The sequence below is a fragment of the Peromyscus leucopus genome, chromosome 23 (assembly GCF_004664715.2).
Source record: "Peromyscus leucopus breed LL Stock chromosome 23, UCI_PerLeu_2.1, whole genome shotgun sequence".
NCBI lineage: Eukaryota > Metazoa > Chordata > Mammalia > Rodentia > Cricetidae > Peromyscus > Peromyscus leucopus.
Genome location: NC_051082.1, coordinates 30,724,816 through 30,748,232, shown reverse-complemented (window position 1 = coordinate 30,748,232; position 23,417 = coordinate 30,724,816). Strand labels below are relative to the sequence as shown.

At 47.8% G+C, this 23,417-nt stretch overlaps 1 protein-coding gene across 2 annotated transcripts in view; it reads left to right on the top strand.

The window, feature by feature from the left end:
• Positions 1 to 23,417, top strand: part of Usp12 (ubiquitin specific peptidase 12) — a 52,606-nt gene that overhangs the window by 5,114 nt on the left and 24,075 nt on the right. Inside the window, exon 2 of one of the 2 annotated variants that reach the window (XM_028878027.2) lies at positions 20,776 to 20,856. In XM_028878027.2, coding sequence (XP_028733860.1) covers positions 20,776 to 20,856 — 81 coding nt within the window. Of the gene's footprint in view, positions 1 to 20,774; positions 20,857 to 23,417 lie in introns of those variants that run through there. The other variant, XM_037198369.1, reaches the window with a different exon arrangement.

Genomic DNA, 23,417 nt, shown 5'->3' with positions numbered 1-23,417 from the left:
ATAGGCAAACGCACCCTGCTGAGCCTGCAGTAAGAGTGCAGTGTGGGCACATAAGGTGACCCTGCTTCAGGCCCTGTGGCCCCTCTGAGTGTCACCTTCCACCTCTCCCTAGCCTCCTTATAGGAGGTACTGAGTTGGTTAATTACCACCCTGTCCTGATCCCTCGGCTAGGTTTCTGCCGCTTAATCACTACACATCAACTTCTTTTACTCCAGGCTTTTTTTTTTTTTTTTTCCAAATTTAATTCTAGGCTTTTGACCAAGGCACTGCAGATGAGGCTGCCTCCTGGTCCCTGACCACATTCCTTCCCCCCTGCCTGTAAAGTCATGTTAACTCTTCCTTTTCTGCACCTTACTACCTCAGGAAAGACTGTCTATAGTTTTTGCGGGTGGTGGTGGTGTCTCTCCTTCAGTAGTCACTTGAGAAACTTTTAGTTTTTTGAGGCAGGGTTTCTCTATGTGCTCCTGACTGTCCCGGAACTCACTCTGTTGACTAGGCTGGCCTCGAACTCACAGAGACCTGGCTGCCTCTGCTTCCCAAGTGCTGGGATAAAATGTGCACATCACCACCGCCCAGCCTCGCCAGAAACTTAATAGACTGTTTTATTATGTATTCAGCAGCATGATATGATAAAAGAGACCTGTTGAGCCAGGCGGTAAGTTCTAGCCCAGATTTTGACATTTAGATGTGTGTGGGAAAGTTTTCTTATAATTTTAAGCAGTTTTTTTTTTTTTTGTCATCTGTGGATGTAAGGATTGAGTCAGACATTTTTTTTAATTAAAAAAAATTACCATTTGTGTGTGTACATGATGAGTGTGTAAGCATGTGTGCCTGGTGAGCATGTGGGGTCAGATGATAACATTGTGGAGTTGGCTCTCCCCTCCCATACGTAGGTGGGTTCTGGGGATTGAACTTAGATGGTCAGGCCGGGTGACAAGCACCTTTACTTAGTGGGCCATCTTGCTACCCAAATTAGACCATTTTTGGTAAGTGTTACACTGTTCCTTTTATGTCTGGAATGGAAGACTCTGGTCCCTTGAGAATTTGTAAATGACTGCTGGTGTGCTGTGCTCACTTTGGGAGCTCTTAATCAGGTTTTATTTTCCTACTTTCTTCTAGTGTTGCAGAATTTATGCAAAGTCACAGCCCAGAGTAAACACACATCTTTCCTTTCTTTCAAAGTCTTCACTGTAGAGTAGTGATTGCAGTCCTCCAGTCACCCACAGGAGAATCCACATAGCCGTCTACTGCCCCCCATCCTGGGATTTGAACTCAGGACTTATATGTGGTAGGAAGGCACTCTACACTGAGTTACATCCTTGACACTTTTGTTTGTTCTGGTTTGGGTCTTTGGCACAGCGTCTTGGCGTGTAGCCCAGGGTGGCTCCAAGCTTGTGAGCACCGTGCTTTGGCTCCTGAGAGCCGGCAGGGCAGGTGCGCAGGTGTCTCTCCACTCCGGGTCACTCCATGTGGATACCCTTTCGATGCACTGTTGGAGAAAAGCTTGTGTCTGAACGAGTTCCCTCCGTCGAGGGTCTGCATTTATTTCCTGACTGACGTGTCTTTACAAGCGACCTCTCTGGGCCACTCTGTGTACATGATGAGGGCTGTGGTACCTGGCACACTGCTCATACTGTTCCTTGCTTCCTTCTGTTGCCCTGGTGAACCTCGTAGCCCAGCAAACACTGGCCAGAGTCGGAATTAATCAGCCCATCACTGGTTATTAGTAGCAGGTGCCTTTGAAGAAACACTTATATTTAAATTAAATTATAACATTACAGCTAAGAATGAAATTGATCTTCTGTTTTGAAAAGTTCATAGCAACCACTCTGCTTCATCTGGGAACAGCAGTGGTGGTCCAATCCGGCACCCCAGCCTGTTTTAGGGGTTCAGACGGCTTGGGAGCACTTCTAACCGTGTTGAGGGTTGAAGCCAGTGTTTTGTATGTGCTAAGCTCATGCTAAGCATATGCTCTGCCTGCCACCCAGCAACAGCCTCACTTTATTGAGCGCCACCCTTGTCATTATCGGAAGAGGCATGTGTGTTTCAGTCAGCCTTGGACCTCCTCCGGCGTGTTCTCCTGGTGCTGAACTCAGGCTGAGTCTTACACTGAGCTGCCCGATTGCCCAGCCTACCTGGAGCCCTGTTTTCCTTGTTCGTGTCACACCTGTTCATAGATAGGTCTTGGATGAAGAGTATTTACATTTCTATATGTTACCCTGAGGTATTGGAAGACATCATTAAGTACTACGTGTGAATGTGGGCCGCTCATTTGAGCACTCAGAATCAGTGTTGTAGGAAATACTCGAAGGGTCTGATTGTTTAATATGCGCAGAATTAGTATAGTTGATTGTTTAATATGCATAGAATTAGTATAGTTGATTGTTTAATATGCATAGAATTAGTATAGTTGATTGTTTAATATGCATAGAATTTGTGTAGAAGGAGGTAGGAGTGATGTAAAGCGTTGGTTTTGGAAGCATCCAGGTTTTGCTTTCCACAGAAGACTGTCAAGATCATGAGCTTTAGTAAGAGGACAACTTGGGTGATGTATTGAGACCTTGTCTTAGGAGAAAGAGCTGCTGATGGCGCAGTGTGAGACAGTGAGCCGGCTGTCTGAGGTGCCAGCCCCTTTATAGTTTTAAATTTAGAGTACGGCGCTGTGACTTGGTTCTTTGGCTGATACAGAGAGCAGTTAGCCTCTCTCTCTCCCTCTCTCTCCCCCCCCCTCTCCTCCCTCTCTCTCCCTCTCTCCCTCTCTCTCTCTCCCTCTCTCTCCCTCTCTCTCCCTCTCTCTCTCCCTCTCTGCCTCTCTCTCCCTCTCTTTCTCCCTCCCCCCCCCTTTTTTAAGTGGGTTCTAAGTATTATCTTGGGCTGACCTGGGATTTAGTATGGTAACTGAGGATGACCTTTGGACTTTTTTTTTTTTAATTAAGAAAAAAGTGTGCATAGACACACACATGTCACAGTGCACATGTGGAGGGAGGTCAGAGGACAGCCTGTCAGGTTTAGTTCTCCTGGGTTCTGGGGATTGAAGTTAGGTTGTCAGCCTCAGTGGCAAGTGTCTTAACTCACTGATCCATTTTGCTGGTGTCTTTCTGAACTTCTGGTCCTCTGATGTCTACCTCCTGAGTGCTAGAACTACAGCTTAGGACACCTTGCTGGGTTTATGTGGTACTGGGAATGGAATCCAGGACTTGGTGAATGCTAGGCAAGAATCTTACTAAATGAACTACATCTCCAGCCCAGGAACAGTTAACTTCTGATGTCAGCAGATTCACTGTACTAGTAACTTTGTTTTGTTTTGTTTTTTGAGGCAGTGTTTCTCTGTATAACAGCTCTAGCTGTCCTGGAACTCACCCTGTAGACAGAGATCTGCTTGCCTCTGCCTCTGAGTGCTGGGATTAAAAGAGTGTGCCACCACCCGGCGCTGATAATGTGTACAGTATTGGTCTACGTGGGCTTTCCATGGAATGAGTCTTGAATGCTTCTTCAAGTTAGAAAGTGCCTGTGTGTGTCAGGTAAGCAGTAAGGAGTCAGGGCAAAGAGAGGATAGAGTGATGCCTTCTGTGGAGTAGAACTGGAAAGCACACCAAGAACTGGACACTTGCCACTGAGGCTGACATCCTAACTTCAATCCCCAGAACCCAGGAGAACTGGAGAACGGACGTTCTTCTGCTTTGTGGGGATGATCTTAGCCATCACCTGTCTGTTAGGACTTGGAAGAAATTTTCTCCTTTCTAGGCTTTTAAAATGATATATGATTGTGTTTGAGTGGTGATCCACAAGCATGCAGTACCCATGGGGCCAGAAGACAGCGTCAGATACCCGGAAATCGAGTTACAGAAAGTCGTGGGCTCTGTGGGTGCCAGGAACTGAACAAGGTCCTGTGGAAGAGCAGCAAGGGTCACGACCGTCGAACATCCCCAGCACTGACACTGTGCTTTGTTTCTCCTTTGCTGCCCTGCAAGGATCTGCTGCTGTTCTGTTTGCTTTATGAAGAAGAGCACTATCCCTGGGCAAAGATGAGACGCAGGATTATGATATGCTCCATATGTAATGGATGAAATAATGGGAAATAGCTGAAAAAGGTTGAACATCTTCCACACTAATCTGGCATGTGTTATGATAGTGAATGAACACACAGGCTCCCAAACCGAGTATAGTGAACTATAAGACTGTCAGACTATGCACATTGCAGTGTTTCCCCCCCCCCCCCCCTCACACTTTTTAGACAAGGTCTCTATGTAGTCCTTGCTGTCCTGGAACTCACTGTGTAGACCAGGCTAGCCTCATTACAGTGATTCACCTGCCTCTGTCTCCAAAGTGCTGGGATTAAAGGTGTGCGCCACCACATCCAGCACATTTCTATTTTTTTTAAAACAAACATTTTGAGGTCACATATTTATTAAACCTGTTTTAAAAAGCTACCAAATTCTTAAATATGTAATTCAGAAAGGCGAGCTGTGTACTTTAATTTTCATATTTTGAGACTTAGAGTGCATTTGTTTCTATATGTAATGTTTACAATAAACCAAAACATTTGTGTGTACATGAATCTGCAGTGACTCCTGTATCAGAGCACAGTACTAGCTCACAACAGTATTTCTGCTCACAGCAGCCCGTTTCTGACTCTGCTTCTGGAGACCAGAAGTCTGAAGTGGGTCACTAGGCTGAGACCCAGGTGCTTTGTGAGGGTCTGGGGATTGCATGTTTTCTTGGCCTCTCTGTCTCTTCGGCTGTCCTTGTTCCTTGACCTCAGCTCCCCGTGTCTTAAGGTCATCATTGTCTGGTCACTTATATCCCTCAGAGACTGACTTCCTGTCACTCAGTTAGACTTTATGAAGCCCTGTACTACACCAGGGTGGAGGGTGTCCATCTGGATAATCCAGGATAATCTCCAAACCAAGGCCATTTGATTTTAGCAGCCTTAAGCCTTTATGCAACCTTAATTTCCCCTTGCCCTGTAAGCATCGTGTTTACATGCTCTGGGGACTGGAAGGTGGACACTGAAGTCGGCAGGGCTTTCTTTTCTGCTACCGTAGTCTGTGCACTGAGGACTAGGAGAGGCCTAGCGTCTGCTCTCCCTTACAGGCATAGCAAAGGAGAGTGTTGACTCGAGACCCGATACCACACTCAGTCACAGCAGAACAGTCTTTACTGGGGGGAGCCTTCAGGAAATCAGCTGCTGGGACCTTTGGAACTGCTGCAGTAAAATACAGGATCTATAGCATGAGGGGTCATGAAAATGGATCAGTGGATCATACCTGCCCTACCTGGTCTGACTGCAGCGAGCACTTTTTTTTTTTCCTTTTTGGTTTTTCGAGATAAGGTTTCTCCATGTGGTTTTGGTGGCTGTCCTGGATCTCGCTCTGTAGACCAGGCTGACCTCGAACTCGCAGATCGCCTGGCTCTGCCTCCTGAGTGCTGGGATTAAAGGTTGTGCCACCACCGCCCGGTGACTGCAGCGAGCACTTTAAAAGCACATCCGACCAGTGGCAGCAGGAGACACAGCCCTGTGCTGACACAGAGTCCACAGGCGTTCTGGCCCATTCCTCTGCTCTGGTGAAACTAGGATCCTCCCCCACTTCAAGACAGGGTTTGTTTTTCTGTGTAGCCCTGGCTGTCCTGCAACTTACTCTGTAGACCAGGCTGGCCTTGAACTCAGTGATCCTCCTGCCTCTGCCTCCCAGGTGCTGGGATTAAAAGATTGTGTGCTAAAACGGCCCAACTGAAGCTGGGACTTTTTTTAATTGAAGATTTTATTTTTCTTTATGTGGATGTGTCTGAATGTGTACAGGTGCCCACAGAGGCCTGAGGAGGGTGTTGCGTTCCCTGGTGTTGGAGGTGTTCTATGTAGGTGGAGAACCACTGAGCCATCTCTCTAGCCCTGAAGAAGCTGGGATTGTTCATTTACACTGAGTAAAAGAATTGTAGGAAAAGTCGGTGTGAACAGAGTTGGGATTTATTAAGACGTTTCGATACAGACTGAATATATGTGTTAAAGGAAGAGAAAGTCACATTTGAATGTTTTAGCCATAGCTATATATATGATGTTTGTTGCTGTGGATAATTGATTAATAAATAAAACGCTGATTGGCCAGGCAGGAAGTATAGGCAGGACAAAGAGGGAGGAGAATTCTGGGAAGTAGAAGGCTGAGGGAGAGAGATGGTGCCAGCCACCACCATGAGAAACGTGATGTAAGACACTGGTGAGCCATGAGCCATGTGGCAATTTATAGATTTATAGAAATGGGTTAATTTAAGATATAAGAACTAGATAACAAGAAGCCTGTCACAGCCATACAGTTTATAAGTAATATAAATTTCTGTGTTTGATTGGGTCCGAGTGGCCGCGGGACTGGCAGGTGTGAGAGATTTGTCTCGACCGTGGGCCAGGCAGGACCAGGAAAACTTCAGCTATAGTTTGTGGTTTTGAAATTTACACTACCCAAAGGATTTGAAAGATTATTTCATAGGGGCTGGAGAGGTGACTCAGAGCACTGGCTCCTCTTGCAGAGGGCACTACCATGGTATCTCATAACTGCCCGTAAGTCCACTTCCAGGGTCTAGTGCTCTTTCCTGGTCTCCATGGGCACTAGGCATGCACATGGTGCACATAAAAACATGCCACAAAACACTCATACAAATAAAATAAAAGTAAACCTTTAACAATGTTTTGATATTCTTGTTCTTAACCCAAGGAATACTTCTTTAGTAAGTGGGACCATAGGGTGGCTGGAGGGTCGTCGTGAAGGTTCTAAGAGCATAGACCAGGAGTTAGTAAGTCTGACCAGGGTCAGAAAGGTCAAGGAAGTGCTTACTATAAGCATGGCTCTCAGTCTCGTGGTGCTTCCAGCCCGCAGGAGTGAGGTGCTCCTCATGTGCCCCATTTTTCCATTTTTCTGGCCAGTCTTCAGACTTCCTATCAACCAATGATGAGTGGGTTTCAGTAAAACCTACCCCGAGGGCAGACTGAATAAACCCTGCCTGTGTGGGCGGCAAGGCAGGGAAAGGCACTTGAGTTGAGAGGTAAGAGGTTCAGATTGCTGTGGGAAGGAGGTGAGTTTGAACGGTTAAAGGTCCTGTCAGAAGAATTTCACGGTGTGTTGTCAACTGTTAAGACCTGTCAGGATTAGATTTGGAATCTCAGTAAAGCTACTAGGCTCGGATGAGGCAAGAATACGGACAGTTAGCATTTTCCTTGTAAGTCTAGAAGACGTTCAATGTAGTAGGAGAGACTGAGGAAAAAGTATTAAGGGAACAAGAGAGAAACCAGTAACTCTTTGGGTCTGAACTGGATAAGGACACGTCATCGTCCTGAGAGATGAGACGCGGCGAGACTCTCATCCAGCAGAGAACAGTATTGATGGACGAATGGGTACTTTCTGAGAGTTTGGGAGGGGACAGGTTACAAAATCTGCAGCCTTACAAGCTAGTAGACCATAGATGGCTTTCACTGTTCCAAAGTGAGGGGTCCACTCTTGTCGCTCCTGTTTTTGAAGTCCATTATTAGAATTTACGGAGCTCTCTGTGATTCATATGTAATGGTGTGCTTACGTGGGTCTGTGCCTATGTTCATCCTGTGCACACAGTTAAATTATAGTGAGGACTGAAGCTGGGTTTGAGTTTGGACACAGTGAGCTTGAAATATATTGGATGTAGTACCTCGGTGAACACTGGACAGTTGGTGCCCATGTTCTCCCTCCCCTCCCCTCCCCTCCCCTCCCCTCCCCTCCCCTCCCCTCCCCTCCCCTCCCCTCCCCTCCCCTCCCCTCCCCCTCCCTCCCTCCCTCCCTCCCTCCCTCCCTCCCTCCCTCCTTCCTTCCTTCCTTCCTTCCTTCCTTCCTTCCTTCCTTCCTTCCTTTTTTTCCGAGACAGGGTTTCTCTGTGTAGCCTTGACTGTTGTGGAACTCCCTCTGTAGACCAGGTTGGCCTCAAACTCTCAGAGAGTCTGGAGTGCTGGGATTAAAGGTATGCGCCTCCACCCTCCGGCTTACCCATATTCTTTCTTAAAACAGCTCCTCTCTGTTTATGGGATATTGAACCCCATAAACCCAGGTCCTTCCCCATACAGAGGCTCTCCCACAGCGTTACACCTCCTACCTTCTTTTGAGGCAGGGATTTATTTATTTGCGCATTGTTAAAGATAGGCTCTTGTGTGTAGCCCATGCTGGCCTATAAGTGTATCTTGAACTTCTGACCCTTCTGTGTCTGCCACCCACGTTAGGATCACAAGCAGAAGCGCTAAGGCCCGCTCCAGCCCTCTCCCTACTGTCTTATCTGAGATGGGTCTGACTGAGTTGGCAAGGCTGGCCTTGAATTTCCCACTCTCCTGCCTCAGCCTCCACTAGCTGGGTTACGAGCCTGTGTCACCAGCTCGGTCCTGAAAACATTCAGGTACAATGTACCCACCGTGCAGCTGAACAGGAAACAGGTCAGTGATTCGGCACATTGGCAGCCATGGAATTACCAGGTACCCGAAGACATTTCCTGCCCTTTGCTTCCTTTCCCACCTTCCTCCCCTCTGTCTTCGCGGCCCCAGGCACTGTCCGTTGCGTGTTTCTTTACACGCGTGTTGTGACTGGCTCTGCACTTGCATCATTTCCGGAGGTCGTCCATGTGGTAAAGTCTGCCAGCATTTGCCACTTTTTAAAACATTTATTTACTTTTCTTTTATGTACGTTGGTGTTTGGCCTACATGTGTGTCTGTGTGAGGGTGTCAGGTCCCCTGGAGCAAGAGTTAGACAGACAGTTGTGAGCCGCCATGTGGGTGCTGGGAATTGAACTCGGGTCCTCTGGGAGAGCAGCCAGTGCTCTTAACCACTGCAGACCCAATTTTGTTACCTTTTTTTTTTTTATATATATATAAAGATTTGCTTATTTATTATGTATACAGAAGAGGGCACCAGATCTCATTACAGATGGTTGTGAGCCACCATGTGGGTGCTGGGAATTGAACACAGGACCTCTGGAAGAACTGTCAGTGCTTTTAACCTCTGAGCCATCTCTCCAGCCCCAATTTTGTCACTTTTAATGGATGTGTATTCTCCTGCATTTATGTCCATGCTTTATCTGTTTGCTCATCCGTGGACATTGACGGTCCTGTATTTATGTCCATGCTTTATTTTATCTGTTTGCTCATCCGTGGACATTGATGGGTTTGAGCTGTTTGTACCTTTGGTGGGTAGATGCTGCTGTGGAGTCAGGACAGCAACTTTGTGTGTGGCCGAGCGAGCATTTTCCCTTCTCTTGGGCATCTGCTCTAAATTGCTGGGTCAGGGTCCATTAGAAGGCTCAGCAGTAAAAGGTGTTGGCTACTCAAGCCTGGGGTCCTGAAATCCATCCCTAGAATCCTTGTAAAGGTAGAAGCAGAGAACTCCACAAAGTTGTCCTGGCCTGCATGTATGCATGGTGGTGTTCACATTCTCACACCACACACACACACACACACACACACACACACACACACACACACACACACACACAGCAGGGGGAGGCAGGCCGTTTCCCATTGAATGGCCTTAGCACCCTTGCTGAAAACAAATTAACCAGAAATGTATGAATATGTGGGTTTATTTCTGGACCGTGGCTTTTGTTTGTGTTTTTGAGACTGTCAAGGCTGTCCTCAGACTTGTTCTGTGGAGGATGACCGGCGACTGTACAAGTGCTGGGTGACAGGTGTGCAGCCCGGCTCTGGTGCATGGACCTGCTTGTGTGACTTTCCTCTAGTGCCACACTGCTTGGATTATAGGTGCTCAGGAGTGGATTTGAAATCAGGAAGTAGGAGTTCTCACGCTGTTCTTTCCATGATAGTTTTTTTTTTTCTTTAAAGATTTGTTTATTATGTATACATTGTTCTATCTGCATATCTGCCTGTAGGCCAGAAGAGGGCACCAGATCTCATATAGATGGCTGTGAGCCACCATGTGGTTGCTGGGAATTGAACTCAGGACCTCTGGAAGAACAGGCAGTGCTCTTAACCTCTGAGCCATCTCTCCAGCCCTCCATGATAGTTTTGACTATTCTGGGTCTCATATAATTCTGCATGGGTCTTAGAACCAGCTTGTCAGTGTCTAAACAGTTAGCTGGAATTCTGATAAGGATTCTATGGACTCTGGTAATTTGTAGAGCATTGTCATTTTAACAGGGTTTTCTGTCAGTGAGTGGGGTAGTTGTCTTCTGGTCCCCTCAATATCCTTTAATTCTTCGAGTAACTTGAAGAGTTTGGAGAGTACAGGTACTTTTTTGCATGATTCTGGTGTATCGGGGTGGTTTTGGTGGAACTGTGGTCTTCATCATTTGGGATCATTGAACACAAACATGTAGGAATGAGCGGTCTTATGTCTAACCCAGCCTCTCTAAACTTGCTTATTCCAACAACTCTCGTAGTGGCTTCTGTAAGGGTCTCAGTGTGAGGTCATGTGTGTGGGCAGAGACAGGCTAACTTCATTTGACATCTGGATGCTCATTCTTTCTCTTTGCTCTGGCTAGACCTCTCCAGTTTTCTGGGTGCTTCCTGTGTGTGTGCGCATGTGCAGCAGTATGTAAGTGGCTTCCAGGTGTCTTGTCAAGAGCCAGCCTGGCCTAACTGGCAAGCCCCAGACCAATGAGAAACTCTGTCTCAAAAAACAAGATCGATGACTCGGGAATCTGCCTGTTTGGCCTCCTGGTTGCTGGGATTGCAGACATGTTACCACCCTTGGCCCTTTCTGTTTTTTTGAAGATTTATTTTATGTATGAGTGCTCTATCTGCATGTACACCTTTATGCCAGAAGAGGGCATCAGACCCCACTAGAGATGGTTTTGAGCCACCATGTGGTTGCTGGGAATTGAACCGGGGTCCTCTGGAAGAGCAGCTAATGCTCTTAACCACTGAGCCATCTCTCTAGCCCCACCCTTGGCTTTTTTATGTGGGTTCTAGGGATCACACTCACGTTTTTGTGTGCATGGCAAACACATCTAGGTGAGTGGTCTCCTAATCAGCCTGAGAATGTCTTCTGAATTTTGTTCTGTTGGGTTTGTTTGATTATTCTTGTTGTGTCTACTAAAATGAGCACATGATTTTTATTAAATTCAATAGTAAGCTGCATTATATGAATGAATTTTGGGCAATCAAACTACCCCTGCATTCTTGGGATAATTCTGGCAGGTCGCTGGTGCATGATTCTTCTGGTGTATTGGTGGGTTTAGTTTGCTAATGCTTTGTTGGAGGTTTGTCCTGTCTACCTCTGGAAAGCTGTTTCTAGTTAGTTTGTTCGTTTCTCTTCCTTTCTCCTTTGTCTCTGTAGCTGAGGCTGGCCTGGAACTCTCAGTCTTCCTGCCTCAGCCTTCCCAGTAGCTAGAGGTCAAGCCTACAGTTGGGCCTGGTGTGAGATCGTGTTTTCATGCAGGTGTGCATGTGACGTATGAGCGTGTACACAGTGTGTATGCTGTGTGGAGGCCAGAGGAGGATGTCAGGTGTCCTGGTCCATCTCTCTCCTTACTCTCTTGAGCCAGGGTCTCTTGGTGAATTTGCAACTACTATTTTTCTGCTAGACTGGGCTGGCCAGCAACATCCGGTGATCCACCTGCCTCAGTTCTCCCCAGTACTGGGGTTACAGGCATGCATATGGCCTTGAGCGCCTATTATGTGGGTGCTAGAGGTCTGAACTCAGCCTGGGATTGTTACTTGATCTAGTCCGATGACCTCCGCCTTTAGGTGGTGTAACTCGTTCTAATGTGAGTGAAATGGCATCTGCCTTTGATGCCTCGCGTTCACTAGTTCTTCTGCACCGAGTGAGTGTGGAGGTTGGTCTTGATTGCCAGCTTGACAGGGTTTATAATCACCTGAGACAAACCCCTGGGCATGTCTTTGAGAAGATGTCTTAGTTAGGGTTTCTATTGCTGTGAAAAGACACCATGACGACAGTAGTTCTTATAAAGGAAAACGTTTAATTGGGGGGCTTACAGTTTCAGAGGTTCAGTCCATTATCATTGTGGCAGAACATGGTGTGTGCAGACAGACATGAAGAAGGAGCTGAGAGTTTTACATCTTGATCCTCAGGCAGCAGGAGTCTGTCCCACTGGGCGTGGCTTGAGCATATGAGACCCCAAAGCCCTCTCCCACATCGACACACTTCCTCCAAAAAGCCACACCTATGGCCAAGCAAACGCATGAGTCCGTGGGGGCCATACCTATTCAAACCACCACAGAGGATTTCCTGAGAGATTTAACTAAGGTGGGGTGACCTAGCCTGAGTGTGGGTGGGGGACCTTTTCACAGGTGGAGGTTCCAGACCTGACTGAGCACCAGCATCCACCCATCTCTGCTTCCTGACTGTGGATGCAGTGTGACCAGCTGCCTCAGGCTGCTGCCGGGGCTTTGTCACTGAGGTCAAGCTGTGAGCCACAGTAAACACTTCCTTCAGTTGCTTTTTAAAACATTTATTTATTTATTATGTAGACAGTGTTCTGCGTGCATGCTTGGCTGCAGGCCAGAAGAGGGCTCCAGATCTTATTATAGATGGTTGTGAGCCACCATGTGGTTGCTGGGAATTGAACTCAGGACCTCTGGAAGAGCAGCCAGTGCTCCTAACCTCTGAGCCATCTCTCCAGCCCTTCAATTGCTTTTGTTATTAATTTGCCTTTCCTTCTGAAAAGCTACCCACTGGGAACAACAAACTGTGGAAGAAAATGGCCGCTCAGGAGGCCATCAGCTAATCAGTTGGTTCCCAAAGAGTTTTCTTGGAGCTTAGTTTTTTCTGTAGAAAGTGTGGAAATTCAGTTCCTTGGCCCAGCAGCTTTTCCCTGTATCACTGCTTTAGTTCCGTGGAAAGAATCTGTTGAGGGCTACCTCTGTCAGAAGAGACAACGCATCAGCTAACCTGCTGTCCATCAAGAAAGACACTCACTGGGATAGCTGAGCTCCGACAGCCCCTGGGAGGGAAGAGCAGGTGTGTTTACTGTAATCACCAGGAACCCTGGGATTGGTCCTGCAGAGGATGAGGCAGAGGATGAGGCAGGAAGGCCGCAGGCGGAACAAGATGTTGGAAAGCAGCAGGGGCAGCAGGGGTGTGTGTGTGTGTGTGTGTGCTTTTCAGTGGCTGCTGAGCAGTGTAGACAACTGGGTTCCAGGGTGAGTTGTCTTCTGGTCTCTGCACCAGCTCCATCACAGACTAGTGCAGTTGCCTGTCCTCAAGCAGAGGGACTTTGACCCATGGGTCCCCTGTCCCTGCCATCAACTTTCCCAGAGGGGAATCTCCAGACTGTCCAGGGCCTGCTGGGGGCTGGTACCCAACTGTCGAGTCCTCCACCTCCTGCTTTGGTGTGACTGTGTGTGTGTGTGTGTGTGTGTGTGTGTGTGTGTGTGTGTGTGTGAGAGAGAGAGAGAGAGAGAGAGAGAGAGAGAGAGAGAGAGAGAGAACGAGAACTGGGTACACAAGTGCTTGCGTGTGTGGAGGCCAGAGGCCAGCTTGTGCCCTAATTCACAGGCACCACCTACTTTTTTGGGCAGGGCCTTTTACTGATCTGGAGCTCAACAAGAAGTAGCTGTCGTGTCCACCCCCCCTCGCCAGCGTTCTAAGCACACTCCGCCACGCTGCATCTTTATGTGTCTGATGTTTTTGAGACAGTCACTTTCTTGTTCTGGCTGTCCTGGATCTCGAGCTGTAGCCCAGGCTGGCCTCAGACTCACAGAGATGCACCTGGCTCTGCCTCCCCCTCCCCTTTTAGGGGAGGTTAAAGGTGTACACCGCCATGCCAGGTTCTAATTTTATTTTTACACGTGGGTTCCGTGACTTTTAACTCGGGTCCTCATGATTGTTTGGTGACCACTGACTGACTGAGCCCTCTTCCCAGCTGTATCCTCACAGGCCAGACACAGGCGCCACCAGATCTCATTCACAGGCATCTCGTACAGCCCACCATGCAGGCTGCGGCAACTACACTCACCTCTGGCACAGCCGTCAGTGCTCTTCAACCCCATCAGCCATCTCCACAGCCCGCATTCCCGTGACTCCACACCCGCGTCCTCATAGTCCGCGTGACCACTGACTGACTGAGCCCTCTTCCCAGCCCGCATCCCCACAGCCCGCGCCACCTCCACAGCCCACATCACCTCCACAGCCCGCATCACCTCCACAGCCCACATCACCTCCACAGCCCGCGTCACCTCCACAGCCCGCGTCACCTCCACAGCCCGCGTCACCTCCACAGCCCGCGTCATCCTCCACAGCCCGCATCACCTCCACAGCCCACATCACCTCCACAGCCCACATCACCTCCACAGCCCGCATCACCTCCACAGCCCACATCACCTCCACAGCCCGCATCACCTCCACAGCCCGCATCACCTCCACAGCCCACATCACCTCCACAGCCCGCATCACCTCCACAGCCCACATCACCTCCACAGCCCGCATCCACACCCCATCCACAGCCCGCATCACCTCCACAGCCCGTATCACCTCCACAGCCCACATCATCTTCCCAGCCCGCACCTCCACAGCCCGCGTCACCTCCACAGCCCACACCTCCACAGCCCGCGTCACCTCCACTTACCCCTGTAACCTAGTGCAACCTTCTCCTTTTCCTCTACGACTGTTAAGCAGGGGACGGGTTGTCAAACTGAGGACTCTCTCTGGGTTTGAGTGTTTCCTGTGGCTTTTACATTTTCTTCTTTGCCCTTTGATTTACTGTAAAGTGGAAGTAGGGTGCAGAGGCCTGGCGCATTCTGGGAAGAATGCTGGGTGACTCATTGTGGGACAGAATGGGAGTGCCACTACTGCCATCCAGATGGAAACCGTGAGCATCTTCCTTTCAGATAGCAAGTGGTCAGGGGGCTTGCCGCTTTGCCAGCTTTGCCTGTTCCACAGGGTGTGGAGAGAAGAAACAGTACTTGGTTATTGAGTCAACAGCCAGCTACAAACCTGAGTAATTACTCCAGCGTGATATGAAAATGAATAGTGCACCCGGCACAGGGGAACTCAGCCACAGCATTTGTGGGACGGAAGTAGACTGGTTCGTTCTTGGAGTGCAGGATCTGTCCTTCAGCTGCAGTTACTTGAGCCAAAGCTCCTCACGGGACGATGTCTCCCAGTCAGTACGGAAGGAGGAGAGTGGAATTTCGACTGTGCCACCCCACAAGACCTAACGAAAGGCTGGAACTGCCCGGGTCATGTGCTGAGAAGCAGTGCAGGATCCTGTGCATGCTAGTCACATTCATTTTTGATGCACAGTTTTTCCAGGTTTTGTGAATGGCAGCTCCTTCACTGTGGTGACCATGTAATTCTAACCTGAAGTTCTAGAGAAGCTGCAAGTGTAGTATGAGAACTTCCCGACATTCTCTGCTTACGTTACTCTTTATTGACAGTTCGCTAGATCTGTTTTGCAAGTATTATGCTTTTTGTTTGTTTGTTTTTTGGGTTTGTTTGTTTTGTTTTTTGAGACAGGATTTCTCTGTGTAGTTTTGGTGCCTGCCTAGATCTCGCTCTGTAGACCAGGCTGGCCTCAAACTCAGAGATCCCCCTGCCTCTGCCTCCCGAGTGCTGGGATTAAAGGTGTGCGCCACCACCGCCCAGCAAGTATTATGTTTGTTATACTCTGTTTCTCTGGACCATTTGATAATGTCTTTTTCATAACCATTGCCAGCAGTTTTGGTCTCCGTTGACCTTGATGTTATGAACAGAACAAGCCAGCGGGTTCTGCATGCTGTTCCTCAGTTGGGTTTGGCTGATGTTTCTTCATGATTAGATTCGGTTTATACACTTTTTTCCAAGTAGTAATACTGGTTCATCAGGTTTTTCCACCGTGAAGTTACTAATGTGTTTTACTTTGTAATTAATTTCTAGGAAGATACTTTTGAGATGAAGGTAAATATATTGTTCCTTGTCAAACATTACTTATTAGATTTAGGGCTTTCTGTGTTTAGTTAGTTCATTTTAGAAAAGAGGGTTCCTGTCATTTATTCGCTCATGTACTTAAAGCAGCTTGGACTTTGCCTGTATAGACTGTGATCCGTCTCAGCATTGATGATGAATGCTCAGATTTCCCCTCGTAGCCAGCAGGCTTCAAATGGGCCCTGTGCACATTGTCTGGGGCTGTAGTTCTCTGGTACTGTGCAGCGCCTTTCGGTGGAGAGCGGTGCTTAGAGACAGATGCTTTCTGGGTACCCACCCCTCCCTCTTCCCTTCTTTACCCCTCCCTCCCTCCCTCCCTCCCTCCCTCCCTCCCTCCCTCCCTCTCTCCCTCCCTCCCTGCCTCCCTCCCGTGAGTTCATCGTCATTTCAAATCACATTAGCATTAGAGATTGCTCAGGAAGACTTCTCGTGGGGTTTATACAAGTCAACAATGCTCTTGTTTTGGCTGGATAGTCATTGACCTCCTTACTTAGAGCAGATAAACATTTTGAGATTTGAAAAGTTGTATTTCAACCTAAAATACCTAAATTTGTTATCTCGAAAGAATATTACATAGTGAAAAAAGAATATAGTTAATAAAAATTTCTTAGGGCTTAACTAACTGAATACTGGTTTTGTTATATGGAAAATTAGGATCTCTAAAGAGGTTGTTTTGAGGATTAAGTTCCAAAAATTTTTTAGAATTTTATTTATTTTTATTTTATGTGCATTGGTGTTGGGTCCCCTGGAACTGCAGTTACGGACAGGTGTGAGCTGCCATGTGGGTTCTGGGAACTTGAACCCCGGTCCTCTGGAAGAGCAGTCAGTGCTCTAACCACTGAGCCATCTCTCCAGCCCCGGATTCATAAGGCCTCGGTAGCGGCAGAGGAAGCAGTTGTCGTTACGGAGTTTGGGATGTTGAACAGTGTGTGCTCGCCCTGGACTGCGAGGCTCGCTGACGTTGTGGGCTTTGCTCCATTTTGTGCCTTCAGTGGCAGTGTTTGCTTTACCCAGAACTGCTGTGTCTGAGTCCTCATCCTGGGGCTGTGTTTGTATTCTCACCCATGCCTGCTGTGACGCTGGCGCGTGTTTCCAGAGAAGGCCCTGATTAGAGTTCCTTCCTCTGTTTCGTGGCTTTGCAGATAGGGCACTCTGGAATGAGATCTTCTTCACTGTAATCATTTAGGATCCTGTGTGGCAGTGCTCTGGGCTTCCAGTACAGGCCGAAGAGCTGCTCCCTGCCTTGCTGGGGAGAAAACAGACCACGTGATAATTCCAGGTGGTTCATGTGAGAACTAGGGCAGGAGGGCAGCCTCAGGATGGGCAGCTGCCAGTCAGCCAGGCCACTGCCAGCCTGCCTGTGGGCTGTGTGGCAGGACCTTCATTTCCAACCAAGAAGCCATAGGACAGTTCTCCAAAGGGAAAACCTGGCTGATGTACACTCCAAACGCACCAGAGCATAGTCTGCTGCCCTCACAGGCTGGGATAGTCAGTGTTAGAGCACAGAGTTTTGTTTTGTTTTCTTTTGCTTCTTATTTATTCTTCCCTGAGATAGGGTCTCAGTCATGAGACCTCAGCTATGGCTGACTTGGAACTCACCATGTAGGTCAGATTCACAGAGATCCGCCTGCCTCTGCCTCCCGAGTGCTGGGATTAAAGGTGTGCACCACCACACCTAGCACTTTATTTTGTTCGTTTGCTTCTATTTATTTATTTAATATTTTTTCGAGACAGGGTTTCTCTGTGTAGTCCTGGCTGTCCTGGAACTCGCTCTGTAGACCAGACTGGCCTCAAACTCACAGAGATCATCCTGCGTCTGCCTCCTGAGTGCTGACTAGGATTAAAGGTGTGTGTCACCACTACCTTGCTAACTTAGCACTTTTTTTTTTCTTTCTTTCTTTTTTTAAAGACAGGCTCTCCCCGTGCACTCTTGGCTGGTCTGGAACTGTGTAGACCACGGTGGCCTTGAACTCATAGCCTTGCCTCCTGAGTGCCTGTTGAAGGTGTACGTGGCTTTTACTTCAAGAATCAAATTCAAGGGGCAAGACAGGACGCAGACACACAGTCGGGGTTTGACCCTCTTCAGCCTTTTGGCATAGCTCAAGTTAGGAGGAGTCCCCCGTCCCTGCCCTTCCACTGTACTCTCTCTTCTCTGGTGCTTCTCAAGTCAGGGTATGAATAGGGTTGATTTGTTGGCCTTGGTGGACCTTTAGGACATCCTGGGACAGGTGTGACAATGAAACACTGTTCTCCTTGAGGAGATGAAGCTGTTTCTTGCGTTGCCCTGTACTTGGGAAATCCGTGACATCTCCTCCTGCTCTCTCTTTCTCTCTCTCTCGGGGTGTGGTGTTCACACCCTCCCAGCTTCACGGCTATTCTCTGCTGAAGCTTAGTTTGCCAAGGTCACTGGCTTCCTCACCCCACAGCAGCTCCTCCTGCCTGGTTTGCCTGTTCCCTTTAATGCACTGACCTGAGCTGACCCTGTTCAACCTACAAGGAAAAATGCTGGATTTGAATAAGATTGAAACATGAAACAGAAAAACTTTATTGAATTTTCTCATATTAAACAAGAAGATTGAGAATTAATAGTTTACCAAAGCTGTGTAGTATACCAGCACAATATGCATACTTACATTTTCTAGATAGCAGCTGTGCATTTTATACTTTGATTTCTTTCTCACTAAAGTACATTACCTTCTTGTATAAACTTCACATTGTTCATAATTAACTTTTCAAAATAATGCGTCACTCACTCACACACATCTGGGTTAGATGTGGTTGTTCGAGACAGGAGATATCTAATTTCTAAGGACATACTGTTTACTCTAAAGGAAGTTAATTATTTTTATGAAAACATGTCAGGGTGCCAGCTTGCTTTCAGGTCATTTTTTGTCACGGTTTGTTGGTTGTGTTTCCTTATGCCAGTGAGGGAAACTGTCGGATGGCACCCTTGCTTTGCCAGCCTGCTAACCTGTTGTCCCTTATTGTCAGGGTGACAGTCCCCAGGGGTCATTCATCTTCACCGTCATCCTTTGACCTCTGCAAACGGAAGTCCTCATCTTTGCAGGAGTTTATCTTGGGTAGTCAAGAGCGGCATCACCTGGCACTTGTGGCCTGCGGGCTCTTAATATCTGTATATCTTAATTATTTCTATCTAATACACTCTCATACCTTAATATTTATCATGACTGTAAATCAGCCGCCATGCCGGCTCCTCCCTGTCTTCTGTTCTGGACTTTGGTCTTTCGGTGGACTGTCCTACATTGGATCATCCATGTTTTAACAAAGTGGCACGAGGTGACACAGCTCCTGTGGCTGGAAAGAGTCTCAGGAAAGCCGCGTCCAGGTGGAGAAGTGTCCAGTCATCATCACTCAATGTTGTGACCCAGGCCAGACTCAGGTCCATAGCTTTGCAGTTCAGTGGTACTCTAGGAAGCCTGGTTTCTGTAGTCCTTACATAGTGGATTCATCCTTGCGTGGGATCTTTTTTGTAAAACATTTCTATTTTTAACGACACTTGAGTTTTAGTTGGTCACGTGTTGACAGGAAGTGGATTAAAGCTGTGGCCCAATACCAGCCTTGCTCCATTCTTAGACACCACGGGTGTTGAACTCAAATTCCTTAGCATTTTGTTTGTTTGACCTTTGGGGGTGAATCGAATCCACCTTCTTCAAGTTTGTTGGTGATTTTACTGTTTGTGGGGAAACACTGTTCGTCGATAGCATTGGTGAGCTTCGTGCCCTGTGTGGGTTCGCTGCTGCCATTAAATTGCAGACCCACGGGTGAGAGCCGCAGGTTTTCTTGAGGGTTAGCTGTGGCTGTGAAGTGTTGGAAGGGAATTGTTTCCTCTTCCTGTTCTCCCCACAGCAAGACAAGTCAGGCACATTTCCCCTTCCTGTAGAGCTGGATTATGTCATGGCCAACAGCAGACTGAAAAGAGAGAGGAGGAAACAGGATCAGGGCTGGAGAGCCTGCCCAGCAGTTCAGGGTGCACACTGTTCTTGCAGGGGACCCGAGCCACGTCAGCGTGTCGGACAGCTTAACACAGCCCCTGAACTCCAGCTCACTCACCTGCAGAAAAACCACACTCAATGCACACACATAATTAAAAATAGTAAAAATAAATTATTTTAAAAAATAATAAACATGATCAGATAAGTCCCAGCTCTCAGGAGGCTGGGCACTGGGACTTAGCCATTGAGCTGGACTGTGTTCTCTGGAAGAAGACAATGAAAGAGTAGAGATAACGGCAGAGAGTTGGGAGGAGGCGGTGGGTAGGGCAAGAGCAGAGCCAGGAGCAGGGCAGTGGCCTCTGAAGCTGACCTAGGGCGTTGAACAAAGGAGGAAAGATGTGAATGGGAAGGGGCGGATGGATGCACCGTTCTTTCAGTGTTTCTGAGCCTGGAAGTCGTCTCCCTGGTGGGGTTCCTTTGCCTGCAGGGTCACTGATGCTGCTCACCCCTTGGGCATCTGGTCGTTAGTTACTTCTGGGTCTTCCTCTAGGACAGTGGTTATGTAGATACTGGTCCCGTCCTGGGCAGCAGCATTTCACAGATGACCCTCCCGTCCTTTCTCACTGGCCCTGCACAGTGAGAGCCCGTCTTCATAGTCTCAGCTCCATGGTGAGCTGAAGATCTGTGCTGTTGGAAGTCAAGAGTTTTCTCTGATTGCTTAGGAAGAAGGGCTGTGCTAAGAGCATGCTTCCTGACTAGTTTCTGTAAACTAGTATTTAGTTATGTGATTATAGCTGTTCATCTTTAAATATCATTCTTTTTTTTAAAATTAATGTTGGTTTGCTGTGATATTGAGTATGACCTTTTAAAGGATGTCTCTGCCTGTATGATTGGACATTATAGAAATACTGTAAATCCTGAGATTTGTGGTTTTCATTTTACAGGGCGCCAATGCCTCGGCATTAGAGAAAGAGATTGGTCCAGAACAATTTCCGGTCAACGAGCACTATTTTGGATTAGTCAATGTAAGTATCAAAGATACCCAGCCTTAGAGGGTCACGTGAAGCTTGGGACACTAGCTGAGTGCTTTTCATCATTCATTAAAGAAAAACCATTCGTTTGTGGCATTAAAACTCCATGCTGGGACATTGCATTTAGGGTTTTAAAATTTTCTGTAGTTGAAAGAAGGTAAAGTTGCCTGAGGTCTTAAGACTCTCAGGATAGTTTCTAAACTGTCGGCTTCATTTTTCCAATTCTGGCAAAAATTTTCTTATGGCGAAAGTTTGACTTATAACTGGACGGATGATGGCTTGATCCCGTGAGAGTTGTAGCGCGCATGTGTAGCGTCAGTGCAGCCACGAAAATGCCTCCCACGTCCATCCTTCAAGCCCGGCAAGAACTTTGAAGTTTAACGCAGCAAAGGAAAAAACAACATTATATTATTTTCCTGGTTCTAACTCTGTTGTGGGTATTTCAGTCGTGGTGGTGGATAAGTGCATAAAAATAGACTTGATAGTGAAAGCGTAAGATCTAACGGGAAGCCCGGCAGCCGGCCTGGAGTGACTGGCCGCTCTGACCGGAGAAGTCCATGGAGTGTGTCGTCGTCGTCATCATCTTCAGGTCTGGTTAATCTCCAGGTGTGACTTTTCTTTCTTTTTAAAGGCTGTCTAAAATCATGGGCTGGTGTAGTTTCAAACAAGGTTTATGCTTCCCTTGAAGCTCCTTAGCAGTCAGGTCAGGATAAATGGGGATAAGCTAAGAAGAGATCGTTGAATTAATCAGATGGATGGAAATACAGCGTGTGACGTTCATGTCTCATTTCTACAAACCGTGCCACTTGTGAGGGGCTTCAGGATCCAAGGGTTACGAGGCCATGAGGCGCGGCCTCTACTCTGCTGTAAGGCAGTGTTCACAGGAGATGTGGTCCTCCCCGTGATTCACACTCTCACACTCTTCTATCGCTTTAACTGCTTCTGTCCAGCTTATTTTTCAGCTCCCTCTGCTTCTCTCTTGTTAGATTGCCACTTTTTTATTTTTATCGTCACACTACTTACTCATAGGTGTCCCTTAAATATCAAGATTAGCTCAGCTCTCTTGAGACGTACACCCACGCTTGGGATATACAACTGTCCTTTCCTAAAGTGTGAATTTCTTCTGTCTCTTAATGTATGTGGTTAAGCCTGTATTAAAACTTCAGCTTTGCTTAGAAACAGCAAAACAAACCAGTGTTGACCTTAGGGGTGGTGATGTGGAGAATGGCGTGGATAACTCAGAGGTCAGTATTTTAAGTCATTTTTCCTGTCCCTGCAACCTATGTGTCAAGTAGGTAGCACTGTAAACAGTACTGCATCCTTGGCGCTGTTCTCGAAACTCTGGATGGGGTGGGATGTAGCTGGATGGTAGAGCATTGTACGGTGTGCTCGAGACTGGAGTCCGTGCTCCCTGACTGTGAGGGGCTGAGGGAGGGAGAAGACACTGAGTTTTGTTGACAGGAGAGGGCCGTGTGTGTTCTTTCCATCAGCCTGTAAGCAGCTGCGTTTCCAGGCTTCATTGCTCTTCAAAAAGTACATACTGGAGGAGCTGCTCCCAGACCTGCCTTCCGGGCCCCTTTTGGGCCAGGACAGGAGGGTCACCAGTGAGCACTGCCTGTGGGAGTCAGGCACTTTGTTGTTTGCAAAACAATGAGATTACCACAGTTTAGTCAGCCTAGCATTGTTAGTGATCACCTCGTTAATCTGTTGTTAGTTACAGGTTTGTTTTTTAGATCTGTTTTAAGATCCCCCCCCCCCCACAGGGTTTCTCTGTGTAGCTTTGCGCCTTTCCTGGAACTCACTTGGTAGCCCAGGCTGGCCTCGAACTCACAGAGATCCGCCTGCCTCGGCGTGCGCCGCCGCCGCCACCACCACCCGGCCTGTTTTAAGATTTTTACTAGCTAAATTCTTTGAAATCATTGTTTTGAGCTCTGATTGAGCAGCTGTGTAGGCGCTTCTGTGGTGTGGACGGTGAGGAACTTGCAGGATCAGCGAGCTTCTGAGTGTCTTCATGGTGAGGGGTCCGCTGCATGGAGCTGACAGAGTGCTGCTTCTCACTGCTGTGTGGAGCCCTCCACATTGTATGCGGGCCCTGCAGTTGTCACGGCACTTCCTGCACACGTCAGACTGGGCTGGGCGCGGTGACTCCTTTGTGAGGTCCTGTGGGCCATTATTGGCAGAATTATTGTTGCTGGGCTCGGAGGTTAAGATCGTTGGCTGCTCTTGCAGAGGAGCTGGCTTTGGTTCCCAGCATCCGCTTGGTGGCCCACAACATCTCTAACTCCAGTCCTGGGAGATCATACTCCCTCTTCTGGCCTTTCTGGGTACTGCATGGATGTGATGCCCAGATAGGTGCAGGCAAAGCATCCATACACACAAAATAAAACCCCAAAAAAGTTCTTAAAAATTATGATTTCCTTCTAGACTTTTTTTGGGCAGGCTGTTTAAACTGAATTGTTCTCCAACTGGCATGGAGAAGAGAGAATAAAATGGTTTCTTTCTCTTTGTGGGTTATGGACTTAATTAGGTGACAGTGTGCATTGAGTTCATTCTTG